Source organism: Schistocerca cancellata, chromosome 8 (assembly GCF_023864275.1).
Source record: "Schistocerca cancellata isolate TAMUIC-IGC-003103 chromosome 8, iqSchCanc2.1, whole genome shotgun sequence".
Classification (NCBI taxonomy): Eukaryota; Metazoa; Arthropoda; class Insecta; order Orthoptera; family Acrididae; genus Schistocerca; species Schistocerca cancellata.
In genome coordinates this window covers 521,523,506-521,542,978 of record NC_064633.1, presented here as the reverse complement: position 1 = coordinate 521,542,978, position 19,473 = coordinate 521,523,506, and the positions used below count along the sequence as shown (strand labels likewise).

Genomic DNA, 19,473 nt, shown 5'->3' with positions numbered 1-19,473 from the left:
AGAAAAATATGGAGAATGAATTAAAGTTCAGGGAAAAGAAATAAAAACTTTGATGCTTGCTGGTGACACTGCAGTTCCATCAGAGGGAAGAAAGGACTTGTAAGAGCAGCTCTATGGAATGGACAGTCTCTTGAAAGGAGCATGTAAGATGAACATCAACAAAAACATAAATCAGACAATGCAGAGGATAATAGATTAGGAAATGGCAAAATGAAAAAGCGACAATGGTCAAAGTACATATATGGTTAGGAAATTGCTGGTATAATGTACATCTACATATACATGGATAGTCCACAAATCACACTGAAGTGCCTGACGTCTTTCCGTGTGAGCTCTGATTCCCTTAATTTATTGTGATGATTGTTTCTTCCTATGTACGTCAGCATCAACAAAATATTTTTGGATTCGGAGGAGAAAGTTGGCGATTGAGATTTAATGAGAAGATTCCATCACAATAAGAAACACCCTCATTTTAATGACGTCTGCCCCGAATCCTGTATAATCCTGTATCATGTCATTGACACACACTCTTCTATTTCAAATAATATAAACATGCTGCTCTTCTTTGAACTTTCTCTATGTACCCTGTTAATCTTATATGGTAAGAATCCTAAACTATGCAACATTAGTCCAAAAGAGGATGGACAAGCGTAGTGAAGGCAGTCTCTTTAGCAGATCTGCTACATTTTCTAAGTGTTCTGCCAATAAAACGCAATCTTTAGTTTGCCTTCCCCAAAACACTGTGTGTGTGCTTTCCAATTTTAATTGTTCATAATTGTAATTCCTAGGTATTTAATGGAATTTACAGCCTTTAGATTTGGCCGATTTACCATGTAACCAAAGTTTAACGGATTCCTTTTAGCAATCATGTGGACGACCTCACACTTTTCATTGTTTAACATCAATTGCCAATTTTCACAACATACAGATATCTTTTCTAAATTGTTTTGAAATTTGTTTTGATCTTCTGACAACTCCACAAGATGATAAACAACAGCATCATCTGCAAACAACCCAAGACGGCTGCTCAGATTATCTCCAAAATCATTTATACAGACAAGGAACAGCAGAGGGCCTATAACACTACCTTGATGAATGCCAGAAATCACTTCTGTTTTACTTCATGACCTTCCGTCAATTACTACGAACAGTGATCTCTCTGACAGGAAATCACAAATCCAGTCATATAACTGAGAAGATATTCCATAAGCATGCAATTTCACTACAAGTCGCTTGTGTGGTACAGTGTCAAAAGCTTTCAGGAAATCTAGAAATATGGAATCAATTTGAAATCCCTTGTCAATAGCACTCAGCACTGCGTGTGTGTGTACAGAGTTACTTGTGTTTCACAAGAACAATATTACTACCTCTCTTGAATTTTTGTATGACTTAAGCAACTTTCCAGTCTTTGGGTACGGATCTTTCATCAAGCAAACAGTTGTATATGGTAGTTAAGTAGGGAGCTATTGCATCAGCATACTCTGAAAGGAATCTAATTGGTATACAGTCTGGCCCAGAAGACTTGCTTTTATTACACGAGTTAAATTGCTTTACAGCTCTGAGGATACCTACTTCTAAGTTACTCATGTTGGCAGCTGCTCTTGATTTGAATTCTGGAATATTTACTTCATATTCTTTGGTGAAGGGATTTCGAAGGGCTGTGTTTAGTAATTCTGCTTTGGCAGGACTATCGTCAACAGTAGTTCCATCACTATCGCGTAGAGTAGGCATCAATTGTATCATACCACTAGAATACTTTACATATGACCAGAATTTCTTTGGATTTTCTGCCAGGTTTTGAGACAAAGTGTCATTGTGGAAACTAATATAAGCATCTTGCATTCAAGTCTGTGCTAAAATTCAAGTCTCTGTAAATGATCCCTAATCTTGGATATTTTGCATTCATTTAAATTTGACCTACATAATAAAAATAATTTAGGGGTAAAGGAGATCACTCACCAAACTATAGACATTTTGAGTCGTGTGCTACAAAAGATGATTATTCAGGCTTCTGACAGGTGGTCACATTACTGTGACTGAACAGTGTATACATTTAAGGAAGCCTTGCCTGAAGGTATTTGTCTGGAGTGTAGCCCTGTCCAGAAATTAAACGTGGACAATAATTAGTTCAGACAAGAAGGGAATAGAAGCTTTTGAAACATCTATTGTAGAAGAATGCTGAAGATTATATGGGTAGTTCAAATGAAAAATGCAATGGCATTGAATCGAACTGGGGAAAAAATAAGTATACAGCATCACTTTACTAATAGAAAAGACTGGTTGATAGGACACTCCTGGAGCTTTAGGGAATTGTTAATTTCGTAATGGAAGGAAGCGTTGGAGGGTAAAAATTGTAGAGGAGACCATGGTTAGAATACTGTAAGTACACTGAAATGAATGAAGGTTGCAATAGTTATGCAGACATGAAGAGGCTCGTACAGGATAGACTAGCATGGAGATATGCAGCAGACAAGTCTTGGGACTGAAGACACAAACAACAACAACAACAACAACAACAACAACAACAACGGAAGCAGCAGCAGGTCCTGCTGAAGGTGGTATATCATTGCTCTCCTCCATCCTTTGGAATGACTTGCACAGCCAGTTGTAAACCTATATACTATATACGACGGTAGTATCTGTTCCCGAAAGAACAGTTACCGTGGATGACCATGCAGCTTTGCTAGAAATGAAATGATAATTAAATGGACACCCTAGCTGCAAACAGGCATTGATGTACTTCATTGGGGACATGTTGAAAATGTGTGCCCCGACCGGGACTCGAACCTGGGATCTCCTGCTTACATGGCAGACGCTCTATCCATCTGAGCCACCGCGGGCACAGAGGATAGTGCGTCTGCAGGGACTTATCCCTTGCATGCTCCCCGTGAGATCCACCTTCTTGTGCAAACGCACACGCTATGCCCGAACTCGTAAGGGACTTGGTAGATTAATCTGCCACGAGTAATGAGTATGATGGGCAAACATCTATTAGGCGCACTACGAATGTAGTGGTGTGGACATGTTGGGAATGTGGATCTCACGGGGAGTGTGCAAGGGATAAGTCCCTGCAGACGCACTATCCTCTGTGCCCGCGGTGGCTCAGATGGATAGAGCGTCTGCCATGTAAGCAGGAGATCCCGGGTTCGAGTCCCGGTCGGGGCACACATTTTCAACATGTCCCCAATGAAGTACATCAATGCCTGTTTGCAGCTAGGGTGTCCATTTAATTATCATTTCAAACCTATATATGGTATAATACGACTCTGAAACAGGGTGCAACTTGGCGTTTTTTCACATCATAAAAATTGCCAGAGGCGAAAGAAGTAATAAATGTCAGCCAGAAGCGGTAGGATTGACCAGAGATCGAAACCAGTATCTTTGTAACCACAGCCAGGACATGTCAAAACAACTTAATGCTGCCATTTTTACTATTAGAACAGCACCTACAGTAAGCGGTAGTTTGACATGAAAAGTAATTTACTTTGCTTATTTTCATTCACTTATGACATATTATTGTTGTTGTTGTGCTCTTCAGTCCAGAGACTGGTCTGATGCAGCTCTCCATGCTACTCTATCCTGTGCAAGCTTCTTTATCTCCCAGTACCTACTGCAGCCTACATCCTTCTGAATCTGCTTAGTGTATTCATCTCTTTGTCTCCCTCTAGAATTTTTACCCTCTGCACTGCCCTCCAATACTAAATTGGTGATCCCTTGATGCCTCAGAACATGTCCCACCAACCGATCCCTTCTTCTAGTCAAGTTGTGCCACAAATTTCTCTTCTCCCAATTCTATTCAATACCTCCTCATTAGTTACATGATCTACCCATTTAATCTTCAGCATTCTTCTGTAGCACCACATTTCGAAAGCTTCTATTCTCTTCTTGTCCAAACTATTTATTGTCCAAGTTTCACTTCCATTTGTGGCTACATTCCTTAGAAATACTTTCAGAAAAGACTTCCTGACACTTAAATCTAGACTCAGTGTTAACAAATTTCTCTTCTTCAGAAACGCTTTCCTTGCCATTGCCAGTCTTCATTTTATATCCTCTCTACTTCGACCATCATCAGTTATTTTGCTCCCCAAATAGCAAAACTCCTTTACTACTTTAAGTGTCTCATTTCCTAATCTAATTGCCTCAGCATCACCCAACTTAATTCGACTACATTCCATTATCCTCATCTCGCTTTTGTTGATGTTCATCTTATATCCTCCTTTCAAGACACTGTCCATTCCGTTCAGCTGCTCTTCCAAGTCCTTTGCTGTCTCTGACAGAATTACAATGTCATTGGCGAACCACAAAGTTTTTATTTCTTCTCCATGGATTTTAATACCTACTCCGAACTTTTCTTTTGTTCCTTTACTGCTTACTCAATATACAGATTGAATAACATCAGGGACAGGCTAAAACCCTGTCTCACTCCCTTCCCAACCACTGCTTCCCTTTTCATGCCCCTCGACTCTTATAACTGCCATCTGGTTTCTGTACAAATTGTAAATAGCCTTTCGCTCCCTGTATTTTACCCCTGCCACCTTCAGAATTTTAAAGAGAGTATTCCAGTCAACATTGTCAAAAGCTTTCTCTAAGTCTACAAATGTTAGAAACATAGGTTTGCCTTTCCTTAATCTTTCTTCTAAGATAAGTCGTAGGGTCACTACTGCCTCACATGTTCCAATATTTCTACGGAATCCAAAATGATCTTCCCTGAGGTCAGTGTCTACCAGTTTTTCCATTCATCTGTAAAGAATTTGCATTAGTATTTTGCAGCAGTGACTTATTAAACTGATAGTTCTGTAATTTTCACATATGTCAACATCTGCTTTCTTTGGGATTGTATTTATTATATTCTTCTTCAAGTCTGAGGGTATTTCACTTGTCTCATACATCTTGTTCACCAGATGGTAGAATTTTTTCTGGGCTGCCTCTCCCAAGGCTGTCAGTAGTTCTAACGGAATGTTGTCTACTCCTGGGGCCTTGTTTCGACTTAGGTCTTTCAGTGCTCTGTCAAACTCTTCACACAGCATCATAGCTCCCATTTCATCTTCATCTTCCTGCTCTTCCATTTCAATAATATTGTTCTCAAGTACATCGTCCTTGTATAGACCCTCTATATACTCCTTCCACCTTTCTGCTTTCCCTTCTTTGCTTAGAACTGGGATTCCATCTGAGCTCTTGATATTCATAGAAGTGGTTCTCTTTTCTCCAAAGGTCTCTTTAATTTTCCTGTAGGCAATATCTATCTTACCCCTAGTGATATGCTCCTCTATATGCGCCTCTACATCCTTACATTTGTCCTCTAGCCTTCCCTGCTTAGCCACTTTGCACTTCCTGTCGATCTCATTTTTGAGACGTTTGTATTCCTTTTTGACTGCTTCATTTACTGCATTTTTATATTTTCTCCTTTCATCAATTAAATTCAATATTTCTTCTGTTACCCAAGGATTTCTACTAGCCCTCATCTTTTTACCTACTTGATCCTCTGCTGCCTTCACTACTTCATCCCTCAGAGCTACCCATTCTTCTTCTACTATATTTCTTTCCCCCATTCCTGTCAATTGTTCCCTTATGCTCTCCCTGAAACTCTGTACAACCTCTGGTTTAGTCAGTTTATCTAGGTCCCATCTCCTTAAATTCCCACCTTTTTGCACTTTTTTCAGTTTTAATCTACAGTTCATAACCAATAGATTGTGGTCAGAGTCCACATCTGCCCCTGGGAATGTCTTACAATTTAAAATCTGGTTCCTAAAACTCTGTCTACATCTACATGGTTACTCTACAATTCGCACTGAAGTGTAGCAGAGGGTTCATCAAACCATTTTCATACTACTACTCTACCATTCCACTCTCGAATGGCGAGTGGGAAAAAGGAACACCTAAATCTCTTTGTTTGAGCTCTGATTTCTCTTATTTTATTATGATGATTATTTCTCCCTACGTAGGTGGGTGCCAACAAAATATTTTTGCATTAGGAAAAGAAAGTTGGTGACTGAAATTTTGTAAACAGATCTCGCCGCAAAGAAAATCGCCTTTGTTTCAGTGACTGCCACCCCAACTCGCATATCATATCAGTGACACTCTCACCCTATTGCGCAATAACATGAAACGAGCTGCCCTTCTTTCCACCTTTTCGGTGTCCCCTGTCAATCCTACCTGGTAAGGATCCCACACTGCGCAGAAATATTCCAGCAGAGGATGGACAAGTGCAATGTAGGCTGTCTCTTTAGTGGGTTTGTTGCATCTTTTAAGTGTTCTGCCAACAAAGTGCAGTCTTTGTTTCGCCTTCCCCACAACATTATCTATGTGGTCTTTGCAATTTAAGTTGCTCGTAATTGTAATTCCTAGGTATTTAGTCGAACTGACAGCCCTTAGATTTGTGTGATTTATCGTATACCCAAAATTTATCGAATTTCTTTTAGTACCCATGTGGGTGAACTCACACTTTTCTTTGTTTAGTGCCAAATTGCCACTTTTCGCACCATACAGAAATTCTCTCTAGATCATTTATATAATCTATCTGAAACCTTAAAGTATCTCCAGGCCTCTTCTGTACACACAACCTTCTCTCATGATTCTTGAACCAAGTGTTAGCTATGATTAAGTTATGCTATGTGGAAAATTCTACCAGGTGGCTTCCTCTTTCATTTCTTACCCCCATTCCATATTTACCTACTATGTTTCCTTCTCTTCCTTTTCCTACTATTGAATTCCAGTCCCCATAACTACCAAATTTTCATCTCCCTTCAGTGTCTGAATATTTACTTCGATCTCATCACACATTTCATCAATCTCTTCATCATCTGCAGAGCTAGCTGGCATATAAACTTGTACTACTGTGGTAAGTGTGGGCTTCGTGTCTATCACGGCCACAATAATGTGTTCACTATGCTGTTTGTAGTAGCTTACCCGCACTCCAATTTTTTTTATTCATTATTAAACCTTCTCCAGCATTACCCCTGTTTGATTTTGTATTTATAACCCTATGTTCACCTGACCATTATTCCTCCTGCCACTGAACTTCATTAACTTTAATCTATCCATTAACTTTAACCTATCCATTTATTCCACTTATGACCTACAGTATTATATTTTGGGGTAACTCTTTCCATTCTCAAAGGGTATTTATGGCTCAGAAATGGGCAGTTCGGCCAACATGTGGTGTTAGTTTGTGAACCTCTTGTGAGCCCCAGTTCATTAGACTGGCTATCTGACACTGACTTCTCTATATATTCTTTTCACTCAGTTAATACTAGACAGAAATCCAATCTGCATTGACTCTTGTGCAGAAAGGTGTACAGTATTCTGCAGCATTCATTTTCAATAAGATACCACAAGAATTCAAAAATCTTAGCAGTACTGATGAAGGTTTCTCGGGTCTCCAGCCGGGTGGTAGCATTGATATGTCACGACGTTTCGGGAATTGTCATACTACCCATCTCCTGGCGAGTGACTTCGCCAGAAGATGGGTAGTATGACACCTCCCGAGGCATCGCGACATATCAATGCTACCACCCAGCTGGAGACCAGAGAAACCTTCATCAATAGTTTATGCTGGGAAAGCCTACAGTCACATCTTAGCAGTAGTCCATATGCTTTCAAATCTAAACTGAAGAGTTTCCTCATGGGTCACTCCTATTCTGTCAAGGAATTCCTTGAAAAATTAAACTAATTTCTGTGTTACGTTTTTTATTGCATTTATATAAACTTATAGTTTGTCATCTAGTTAGGATTCTTACACCTTTTATTTTATGTATTATTACTTTTCTGTTGTAATTTCTTGTACTGACGTGTTACATGACGATGATGATTTCCTCCTCAATTTGGTCCAACAGAACTAGACGTGTAAAGCAAAAAGCAGATACCACATACACTATTAAGGCGAGGATGGCCAATGATCCTTTCAGCGCATATGCACAGTGAGCTCAAATTCTTACGGGAATTGACGAAATGCACTGAGTAATGAGGATGATAATGGGCAAGGGACACTACATCAGTAGTGGGTGGATAAGTTGAAAATTTTGGTCTGACGGGATGGGTGCTGGGGTAGTCCATGCAAGTGCGATAACCACTGTATCCAGATGACTTGTCAGTGCAACTGCCTCATAAGCAGAAGACCCAGGTTCAAATCCTGGTCCATTACAATTGAAGTTTGTTTCACTTAAATTTAGGTATTCACATAAAAAATTTGGAGGCATTACTTTTCAGCACTTTCTCGTAATTCTCAACTACCTGCCCACATCAGTTCTCACACCCCACCCCCTCCCGCCTCTCTCCCTCTTCCCATCTCTCAACACCCTTCACTCCGTCTTTCTTCTCCTCGATCATCTCGTCCTCCCACCTCTCCGTCTGTCCATCTTCTCCCTTTATTCTCTGTCCATCTCATCCACTCCCTTCCACTATACACCTCCTCCTCTCATCCCTCTCTGCTCAGCCACAACCATCTGCAAGTATACCCACTGGAAAGCATTACAATACCACTTACCCAGGGCACCCTAAATGTCAGGGGCTACCAACCCTTTTTACTCTTACCCCTATTACTGCAGAGTTCTTACCCCCACAGCACTACTTTCCAGACAATAAATAATGTGTGTACCAAATTTGGTTAAAATCAATCTGGTGGTTTAGAAGGAGATGTAGAACATAAACACTTACATCCATTTTTATGTATGTACTAGCCTTTTACCCACAGCTTTGCCCATGTCATTGTACGTTGGATATATTTCACACACACCTTATTCTCTGTCATTTTACACCACATGACCTGAGAGAGGATGTTAAATTTACCTGTAATATTCAGCCTTGTGGCATAATCTTTCATCGCTATACACACTGATGGAAGTATTGGGCTCATTCTCGTGACCTACTTGAAACCGTCAGCAGCACAAATAATATACAAAATATAACTTCATACTTTTAAAGCACGCCCAGTCAATTAAATACAGGAAAGAAATACCAAAAGGTAGTTGTAGAGCATTTTTACATGTCACACCCTTCTCATTCCCATCCCGACCTTTAAGGCTAGTACAATGTCACAGTGCTTCCAGCTGTCTTCTGAATGAACTTCGTTTTCTGCCTGCCCACTACCCTTCTCCATCTTCCACCTACCTCCCACATCTCCTCCCCTCTCTCTGCTCAGCATCCTGCATCAATAGCCCACCGAATGCACTGTGATACTACCCACGCAACATGCCTGCTGTCATGCATGTTAGCCTAGATGTCCCCCCCCCCCCCCCCCCCCCCCCCCCCACACACACACACACATTCTTACTTATTTACATGATATATAGATAGTGTGTCCATTTCATTTTCATTGAAAAAGGGGACATTTAAAATAAATTAGAGAAAAACCTGGGACAATGAAGAAAAAAAACGGGACATAAATATTGTATTGACTAAATTTAATACACATACAAGTTTACCTTTACAACGTGCACTCAGATGATCCCAAATCACTTTTTACAATTATTCTGCCACACTATCACCGTACTTTTCACTTTTATGTACTTTATCAAGAAGTGCATTTTCGTTTGAAATTGTATAAAAAAAAGTCAGTACACTATACAACATGAAAGCGTGTTTTGACAATGAGCAAGGCCGTCACTGTTTCAACTTTCATTCTGTTCCCCCCCCCCCAAGGAATTGCCAGACAAAACTCCACCAAATGAATCATGTTCTTCATGTTAATGTTTTTACATTTGAAATAAGCAAATATTTTACACCACATTGCACTATCACTTTCTTTGTCTCCTCCTTCACTTTTTATAAAGTCCTGTGCACATGAAAATTCATCGAACAGTTTGTCTTCATCAACAGGAAAATTTGGTACAATACTTTTGACAAAAACACAACAGTCCTGAATATCCTTCCACTGTAGCTTCTCCTTTTCAGTATTAACCCAGTCAAATGCTTTAAAAGACGTGAGAAATGGTAAACACCATTCTTTAATATACTCAATGCAAGAGTCATAGAAGATGCCAGCATAAATATGAAATTGTTCTACAGTAATTTCACCCTCTTCTTCCAGCATTCTTAGAGTCTCATGTACAAAGGATGTGAGAAATCTTTCAGATTTTTCTACATTGTAATTTGCCCAATAATTTGTTTATTTCTTGATAAACTTTCACTATTGTGATTTCTCAATGCATTTAGTTGTTGTGGAGAAAGAGTTTAGCTGGATAACAAAAAAAATGTAGAAGAACAATAGACACACGGTTATCAAAGAATTGTTTAAGGATAACAGGACACTTATCAAGAGAAATTAAATATGATTTCAAAGCAGGAAATATTTCTACAATTCTTTCCAATGCTGGTAGCAGAGCCACTTTGTCTTGCTATGCCCAAGTACAGTTTTGTATTCAGTTTCAGTAAACTTACAGAATGACTTCAGAGATTCAACCCTTACTGTATATATGTGGAAATGCTGGTAGATTTTGTTTACTATTAATTGGCAGTCGATGGGTAGGCAGGCAATCTGAGCCACTTTGTATGGAATTGTGCACCACATGTGCTGGACAGCCAACACCTATTGTATTATTCACTGTGTTTTGTTGCAGTTTATAGAGCAAATTGTTTTTTTCTTTTCCTCTGCTTACCACCAAAATTGGTGATAGTGTTGTCTGCAGAAACTGCAATCACCTTTCCCTCAAGATCATATTTCTTTAAAACCTCCAGCACATAATTCTGAAATAAATCTGAATTTTCTCCAGCTAAATTAATCAATTCGAGTACTTTCACCGTGATGCCATTTTCAGGGTGAAAATACCTGCTAAGGGTAGGAACCAACTTCAAATCCAGATAATTCGACATATCAATCATTACAGAAATGAATCGAGCACTTTTCAGTTCATTAAAGACCTGCTGAGCTGCATACGGTGCAATAACATTTGAAATGATTGCATTACACTGTGTGTCCACATGTAAATTTAGGATTGAAAAGTTTTTTAACAACTGCTGTAGTACAGTCCATTGACTTAAAGCTATGGTTATGCATTGCACTGTGGTATGCAAACGTAGCTTCTTGTGCTGCCAACTGCCTATCCATTTCTATTACTGATTTTAAGTTTACATAGTAGTCACTCACGCATTTATTTGCTCTTTTCCTTCGACCACTCATGCGATGTTTCTTCGTTTTAATGTGATTCACAATGTCAAACCTTCCACCATGACCAATAGAAAATTTTGATCTGCACAATGTACATTCTACAGTTTCTCCACTACCAGTGATAAAAGGAAACTCGCTTTTTATATTGCTGCTAAAATTACACTTTCGTTTTGGCATACTGAAACAGTGATTGCACAGTGCAAAACATTAACAGTGTGGTGACGAAAGCCAGAGAGCAAGTATCTGTGGTGTAGATTATCTCTGGACCGAAAGGACGGATTCAGTGGATCGATTTAGAAGAGAAGAATCTTCGTTGTTATTCGTAACCTATAGTGCGTTTAAAATTACTTGCAATTTTTGACAGTTCGGTACATGTTTGGGATATGTTGAAAGTCATCACACGCTTCCTAGCGTAAATAATTGTGCAGTTAATAGCAAGTCAAACAACCAGTAGCGTAAAATACTCTAGCCAAGCGAAATCATAAAAAAACGGGACATTTGAGCATCCCCAAAAAAAACTTTCGGGGCAGCGGGACATTTTGGTAAAAAACGGGACTGTCCCGGGAAAAACGGGACGAATGGACACCCTATATATAGATAATGGATTACAGAAAAATTATCAGAACACATTTTGCATACTTCTCACAAGATTTCATATAATGAATCTTTTTTTTTTTTTTTTTTTTTTTCGGAAATGTTGGTATCAAATGATGTTTTTCGAACAAGTAGCAGCTGTTCCCAACTTTGTGCCTTGAAATAAAGGTTAATTCTGCTGAGCAGAGCTTTGGGTTCTTCTATGGAATATATGTTTCTCCCAAAGACACTCTCTGTTCAGTTTAAGGGTGTCCTACCCATCCCTATACAATTTTCACATTCCACTGCTTACAACAAAAGGGAGTCACCAGAGCAGCTTAACCTTCACTATTGAATCCCTGCCTCTGTATATCCTTGTTGTGCCTCAATGTTTTGATAGTGTTGAGGATACTTCCTTGTTTCTGGCATCTGCAGTTCTATCCATTGCAGAAAAAGAACATTAACTTATAGATGTCTTGCTAAAGTGTACTAGAATACAGCACCACCTAGCTAAAGTTTCACAAATGACTGGAGTAAGTGAGCAACCAAAATATGTTCCACTTCCTTTAGTAACAAATAATTTGCTAATGGTATTTGTGGGATAAAGTGTGATTTGTGAATAACTGTAGCATATGAGTCTTAAAACAGCTTAATACGAATTTAGTGTGCAATTTATCAGGCACACAATAGGAGTATGAGGTCAGGGTAAAATTGAGGAAACTTGGTGCATCCAACCCAAATATAAACACAAGGATAAAAACAGTGGACATTGAGGCAATGGTACACACGTAATTTCAGTGGAGCAAAGTACAGTAGGATGTTTACCTACTGACAGTAAAATTTCTGTGACACTTTAGCGTAACAAAATATTCTAAAAAATGACACATTTTGGAGAGAACTTTAACCTGGTTTAGCCCCTAAACTGTATATTTTTGGAATATGTAAGTGCAAATGTAAAAACTATAAATATGAAATAATATAAAAAGGACAGACTGCTACTCACAATATAGCGGAGATGCTGAGTTGCAGACAGGCACAACAAAAAGACTGTCAAACAAGTAAGCTTTTGGCCAAAAAGGCCTTCATCAGAATTAGGCAAAACACACACACACACACACACGCACGCACACACACACACACACACACACACATTCTATGGCTCCCGAGGCCAGAGTGCGAGCAGCAGTGCAAGACAGTAGAAGAAATCTGAAAGTTGGCGGTAAAGAGGAGGCTGGTGTGGGGAGAGAGAAAGTGGGAAGATAGGGATGAGGTGGAAAGAGGATAGGGCAGCTTAGTTCAGTCAGGAAGTTAAGACAGAGGGCGGGTAGGGGGCGCAGTGGAATGAAGGGAGCTGTGTAGTGCTAGAGTGGGAGCAGGAAAGGGGATAAGTGAGTGTAGGACAATGACTAATGAAAGATGAGGCACGGAGGAGTATGGGAGTGTAGGATATACTGCACAGAGTGTTCCCATATTCAGAAAAGCTGGTGTTGATAGTAAGGATACAGACGGTGCAATCTGTGAAGCAGTCATTAAAATGAAGAATGTTGTGTTGGGCAGCATCCTCAGCAACTGGGTGGTCCAGCTGTTTCCTGGCCACAGTCTGTTGGTGGCAATTCATGTGGACAGACAGCTTGTTGGTTGTCGTGCCTTTGGAGATCGTAATTACCTCCCAACTTTGTACAGAAATGTATCTTGTGTGCCTTATCTCTCCAGTCATCCCCACCTCCCAAAGTCCCACCACCCAGCCACAAAGGCGCATTCTCCTCATGAATTAGTACCACACAGGAATGGAGCAACTGAATCACATTCTCTGCCAGGGTTTCAACTACATCTCAGCATGCCATGAAATGAGAAATGTCCTACCCACTACCATTCCCACCTCTCCTGTAGTGGTATTCCACCGCACACCGAAACGACACAATATCCTTGACCTTTGCAACACACCACTTGCTCCCAAACCCTTTTCTCATGGCTCATATCCCTGTAACAGACCTATATGCAAGACCTGTCCCATACATTCTTCCATCACCACCTACTCCAGTCCGGTTACAAGCATCACCAAACCAATCAGAGGCAGGACTACCTGTAAAACCAGTCGTTTGATGTACAAGCTAAGTTGCAATTTCTGTGCTGCACTCTACATGGGCATGACAGCCAACAAGCTGTCTGTCCGCATGAATGGCCACTGAAAACCTGCAGCCAAGAAACAACTGGACCACCCACTTGCTGAGCACACTGCCCAACACAACATTCTTCATTTTAATGACTACTTCCCAACTGCACTTAGCTGCCATATTAATTTTTTTAATATGGTTTACATCATAATATTTGTTTTTTGCTCTTTGAACCCTGTGATTACCATATCATTCAGTTCTATTGAAGATACACAACTTCTCTCTTCAGGTTGCTATATTTCATTTCTGAGATGCATCTATTTCCCCTCAACCAAGTTGCCAAAGTCGTCAAAGCTAATTTATAGCCAGGAAGTTTCATAACAGCGCACACTCCACTGCAGAATGAAAATCTCGTTCTGGAAACATCTCCCAGGCTGTGGCTAAGCCATGTCTCCGCAATATCCTTTCTTTCAGCAGTGCTAGTTCTGCAAGGTTCGCAGGAGAGCTTCTGTAAAGTTTGGAGGGTAGGAGACGAGATGCTGGCAGAAGTGAAGCTGTAAGGACGCCCGCATGAGTCCTGCTTGGGTAGCTCAGATAGTAGAGCACTTGCCCGCAAAAGGCAAGTTCGAGTCTCGGTCCGACACACAGTTTTAATCTGGGAGGAAGTTTTAAAGCTAATTTATAACCTACATCTTTACTGCAGGGTTGCTGTGGCTGTAGAGAAGTGCAAAACAGCAGGAACCGTTAAAAAAATTACTTGTTGTTGATTCACATGTTTAGTACTTAATGTTCAAATTGAAAATGTGTTTGAAACAAATCACCAGTAAATTTGAGTGTGAATGCAAATATAGTAGAAAACAAAAACAGTGAATTCACAACTAGTTGCTGATCTTTCCAGAACTATCATGTTGCATTCCCATAAATAATATTTTCCTTGTTATTCGGATGCAGCAATACCCACATCATTAATTTCTATGAAAGATACTCGCCTTATCTCTCGAGGCTGCTGCTGATGAAACATGAGCAAAGCGTACAGGTGTGCCCGTCACTGCAGTTACGTCGGGAGCACCGTGAGCAGCTGATGTAACTGATGAGATGATGGAGTTAGCACTGTTGCCACTTCCAGCACTGGATGCCGTTGTGTCGGCAGCACTCGCAGGTGTCAGCCACGAAGCGACCACACTCGAGCTGCTCGCACGATGCCCTGGGCTTGTCGATCGTGGCGGCAGCTCAGGCGGGTGGAGAGCACTATTTGTGCCAGCTGCAAGGGCAGAGAGAAACACTGTACTTACAGCAGTGCCCTAAAGTGAACACAGGAGCAGTTCATTTATTAGCAATTATCTCTCATTCATCATGCAATAAATATCTAGAATGTAATTTTCTTCTGTAAGTTTTATCTTTGACAAAAGAAACAAGAATGTACTTATACCTACAGGATACTTTTCTGGATATTCAGGCTGACATATGCTTTTCATTAAGTAATGTTGCATCAGCATCAGCAGTATGAAATGTATTGCAGCCGTCAGCTGACGATGATACTATACTGACATATTAGGTGTACTGTTAGCCTTTGTCATGTTTACAGTGCAACAGACATCAGCTGCATGACTGGAATCCATTCCACTTATTTTTGGGCACTCTGCAATTCATACCGCATCCTCACCACAGGCATACCATATTCGATATCTGAGAGGACTGGGGATGGGGTTTATTTAATTTTATGTTTGTCATTCCATGAAATATTACATAATATTAAACACTATATTATATTGTAGATACAGTAAATATCCTGTGTAGTTCTTAAGAACTAAATTTTACATAATATATTTGTAGACAGATAGTGTTCATGTATGTAACACGATTTAAAAAACATCAGCTCACATTTATTCCAACGTACTTCTCAAAAAATCTTTTTTGCACAAGACCAAAGTTTCTCGTGCTGAGATCCTTGTATGAAACATTCTTCCTTTACGTGTCACATCTAATCTGTGTACAATTTCAAGATATAACATTCACCAACAAATAAAAATGCAAAAATTTTGAACTATCACATGGTGAGCTACTTCTTCCCTTCCGTAATGGAACATCAAGCAAAATAGTTAGGGTCCTGGGAAGAAGAGCCATAAGACTTATTTTCTGACCAACCAAGAATATAAATGAGATGCTATGACCAGTTAAGGGCAGTCTCAGTCTCAGAGACTCTGGGATTTATGACAATCTTTGTACGTGCAGAAGCAATTACACTGGTCGCTCTATGTGTACTGTTATCAACTGCTGTACAGAACACTAAAGGCACATTAAAAATCGCGAACTTGAGAAATCAGCAATTTCTAAAGCCTCAAGAATAAACACAGAATAATGTTTGATGAAACTGAAATTTTATCCTGCGTTTAAGGAAACAGAAGAAATTAGAATGTGTGAAAATAAATTTAACTGCAACAGAGGCTAAAACTGTAGTAGTGCAAGGAAGCAAGCTCTGACTGCTGGAAGACAGAAATAGGCTGAACTGCCTACATTCTAACAAAACGGGTGGCACCACTGGTGCAAACATGGACACTATCTCTGGAAACACAACATACACTGATCAATCACAAGCCGTCTGTGGGCTATAAATAGTTACCATGACAGCAGTCACAACAGTCAGTTATTCCTAATGAAGGTGATAGTTTATCCAGATTTGAGGTGATAAGTAAACTGAGAATGTTTTATTCATGTTTCTTGGATGTTTAAAATTTTGATTTACCTCTATTACTGTTTATTGCCTCGAGAAGTGTTTCACTTCAGTTTATGCTGTGTACTGTAACTGAATAGGTAATGCACTATTTCTGAAAACGTGAATTTATGATTTGCATTGTGACAGATTTCTTCGAGTGTGCTTTTTTGTGGGACTGTGACACTTTAATATAATTGGTTGTGTAGTGTACCTTGTTTTGGAGTAATCTTGCCTACACCAGAGTCTATGTATGTAATCTCACGGTACAAAATATTAGTAACCTCTACAAGAGTTTATGGTTCACTTAGGGGGGCCGTCGATGGTGTAGAATTGGCAATAGATGATTGTGTGACCCTGTACCACTAGTGTATGTCACATCAATGAATTGGTATGCATATGCCTATCATTTTTGTGGAATCAGTACAACAAAATGGGGATGTGACACAATGGTAGGAAGCAGCTATTGTGTTCAGAGGGGCCATGACCATACTGTGAATGTTGTTGCCCAATTTGTTTGTGTATCAATGAATCATTACAACAGTCATCATAAGAAAGTCCTAATTGACAGGGACCAGACACGAGTGTCTCCACGTCAATGACCATCAGTTTCGAGTCCAACAGGTATTGTACCCTTGCTGTCTGTGGATACAGGTCCGTCTCGCAGTTTCCGACGTTGCGAAGGAAACTGTATGTAATGATATTTGGAGTTCGGTGCCTTGCAAAAGGTCATTGTTCACAGCAGCACATAAAACAAACTTCAGTGGGCCAAATAACATACAAACATAAGAGCAGCAGACTAGGGGCATGTAGTGTTGTCCTGTAAGTCATAATTCTGCAATTTTTCAAATGACACAAGGTCTCAAGTGCACCAACAGCTCAATGAGGCACTTAACTCACAGTGTGTGCGAGACGTAGTTCAGGTCGGATTTCATTCTGTGGTGTTCTGCAGGTGTTTTTTGTACAATTCCTTGGGCCCACTCATTCAGGTTACCATGAACATGAACCAAGAAGTTGAATTCAAAACTCTCTGTAAACAAGCATAACCCTTTCTTCTGCACCTTCAAAATGAGTAAGCAATCAATGCTCCCATCTTCCAAGATGACAAAGGCCACATTCACATAGCTGCACACATACATTCGTTGTTTGACGAACATGCTGGCACCCTATCACACCTCTACTGACCTGTTAATTGCATAATATTAGTCATGTGGAAAACATCTGGGACTAGTTGGAACAATGGGTGAAATAGTGCAACCAAAATCCCCACAATTCGGCATCTCGAAAGGCTCTAATCATCAATGATCGCCTATAGCTGAAAATGGCACACCTGAAGAAAATTGTGGACACTATTCCTTGTTCAGATTGATACCAGTATAGACACTACTGGCAGTGTCACACAGTGTTGGTGTGATGGATGAGAACAAGAAAATACTGAACATACATAAAATCAATAACTACGTGGGTCGAAGGCTTCTATCCAGTCACTCATCAACTAGTGTCAGGTGGCAATAGAAGACAGCAAAAGGAAAGCTGAAGTTTGAAACTTCATTCTTAAGAAATCATTGATGCAGAGGTTCATATGAACATATCATCGTTTGACTATTGCACAGACTACCATGAAGGATACAGCAATAGACATCCCTGGTGTAGAGAGGCAACTGAAAGAGTTGAAAACAGTTCACCAGGTTATACAGCGAGTATTCTGTGGCACTGGCTCCTTTGCTTTGTTAATCTCAAATCTCTCGCACAGGAAAAAATTGCAGGCGGCTCCTGTATATAAGAAATGTAAAAGAACAGACCTGCTCAATTACAGACCAATATTCTTAACACTGGTTTGCTGCAGAATTCTTGAACGCATTCCGAGTCCGAACATAAAAAATTCCTTGAGACGTAAAAGTTTCTACCCACAAGGATGTGACAGGTTGTCATGTCTTTGTATGAAGCAATTGTATAACAATTCGAATTCACGATATCCAGTGACTTATGGCGCTATACGACAAGTTCATTTATTTCATAGAAGCGTATGGAGCCTGAAGATGGCAAAATGAAATGAAAAAACTGGTTGCTTTCAGAATAAAATAATATTTCTTAAAGTATATGGCTGTCGGTGAATTTTATTGACATTGAAAATGACAAAATTTTTAGTTGGTGTGACGAATGGCAATGTGCCTCAAGTATATAAAAATGTAAAGTAATGCGGATGAGTAGAAAAAACATTCTGTAATGTTCAACTACAGCATTATCTGTGTGCTGCTTGACACAGTCACATTGACATTTTAGGGGCAGATGTAGACTCAGACCACAATTTATTTGTTATGAATTGAGAAAATTGAAAATGTTAGGAAATTAAAGAGATTGATTATATAATGTTAAGACAGAGCTTTTAGATCCAACTGTAAAACATTTCCAGAGGAAGATATGGACTCTTCCCACAATTTATTAGCTTCAAAATGCAGATTACAAATAAAGAAATTGCAAAAAGGTAGGAAATTAAAAAGATGGGACTAGATAAGTTGAAAGAATGCAGAGGTTACTGGGAGTTTGACAGAGAGAGCATATGGCAGTGCTTCACTAGAACAAGGAAAAGGATTACAGTAAAAGATGATTAAGTAGCATTAAGAGATGAAATGCTGAAGGCAGAAGAGGATGAAATAGAAAAAAAGACAAGGCCTAGTAGATATGTGTGGATAACACAGGAGACATTGAATTTACTTGATGAAAGGAGAAAATACAAAAACGCAGCAAATGAAACAGGAGAACGTGAATACGAAGGTCAAAAAATTTGAGTGACAGGCAATGCAAAATGGCTAAGGAGGAATAGCTAGAGGAGAAATTTAAGGATTTAGAAGCATATTTAAATATGGGAAAACTAGACATAGCCTACAGGAAAATTAAACAAGCCTTTGGAGATATGAGAAGCACCTTATGAATATCAAGAGCTCAGACAGAAAGACAGTGCTAAGTGAACAAGG

General features: G+C 39.6%; 1 protein-coding gene and 2 non-coding genes across 3 annotated transcripts in view; 1 reads left to right on the top strand and 2 right to left on the bottom strand.

The window, feature by feature from the left end:
• The window catches only part of LOC126094538 (E3 ubiquitin-protein ligase SH3RF2), a 204,929-nt gene that overhangs the window by 82,787 nt on the left and 102,669 nt on the right, over nt 1-19,473 (bottom strand). Inside the window, exon 11 of the mRNA XM_049908968.1 lies at nt 14,778-15,049. Coding sequence (XP_049764925.1) covers nt 14,778-15,049 — 272 coding nt within the window. The remainder of the gene's footprint in view (nt 1-14,777; nt 15,050-19,473) is intronic.
• On the bottom strand, nt 2,767-2,841 carry Trnat-ugu (transfer RNA threonine (anticodon UGU)). Its single transcript has one exon. It is a non-coding gene; the product is annotated as a tRNA-Thr (tRNA).
• On the top strand, nt 3,091-3,165 carry Trnat-ugu (transfer RNA threonine (anticodon UGU)). Its single transcript has one exon. It is a non-coding gene; the product is annotated as a tRNA-Thr (tRNA).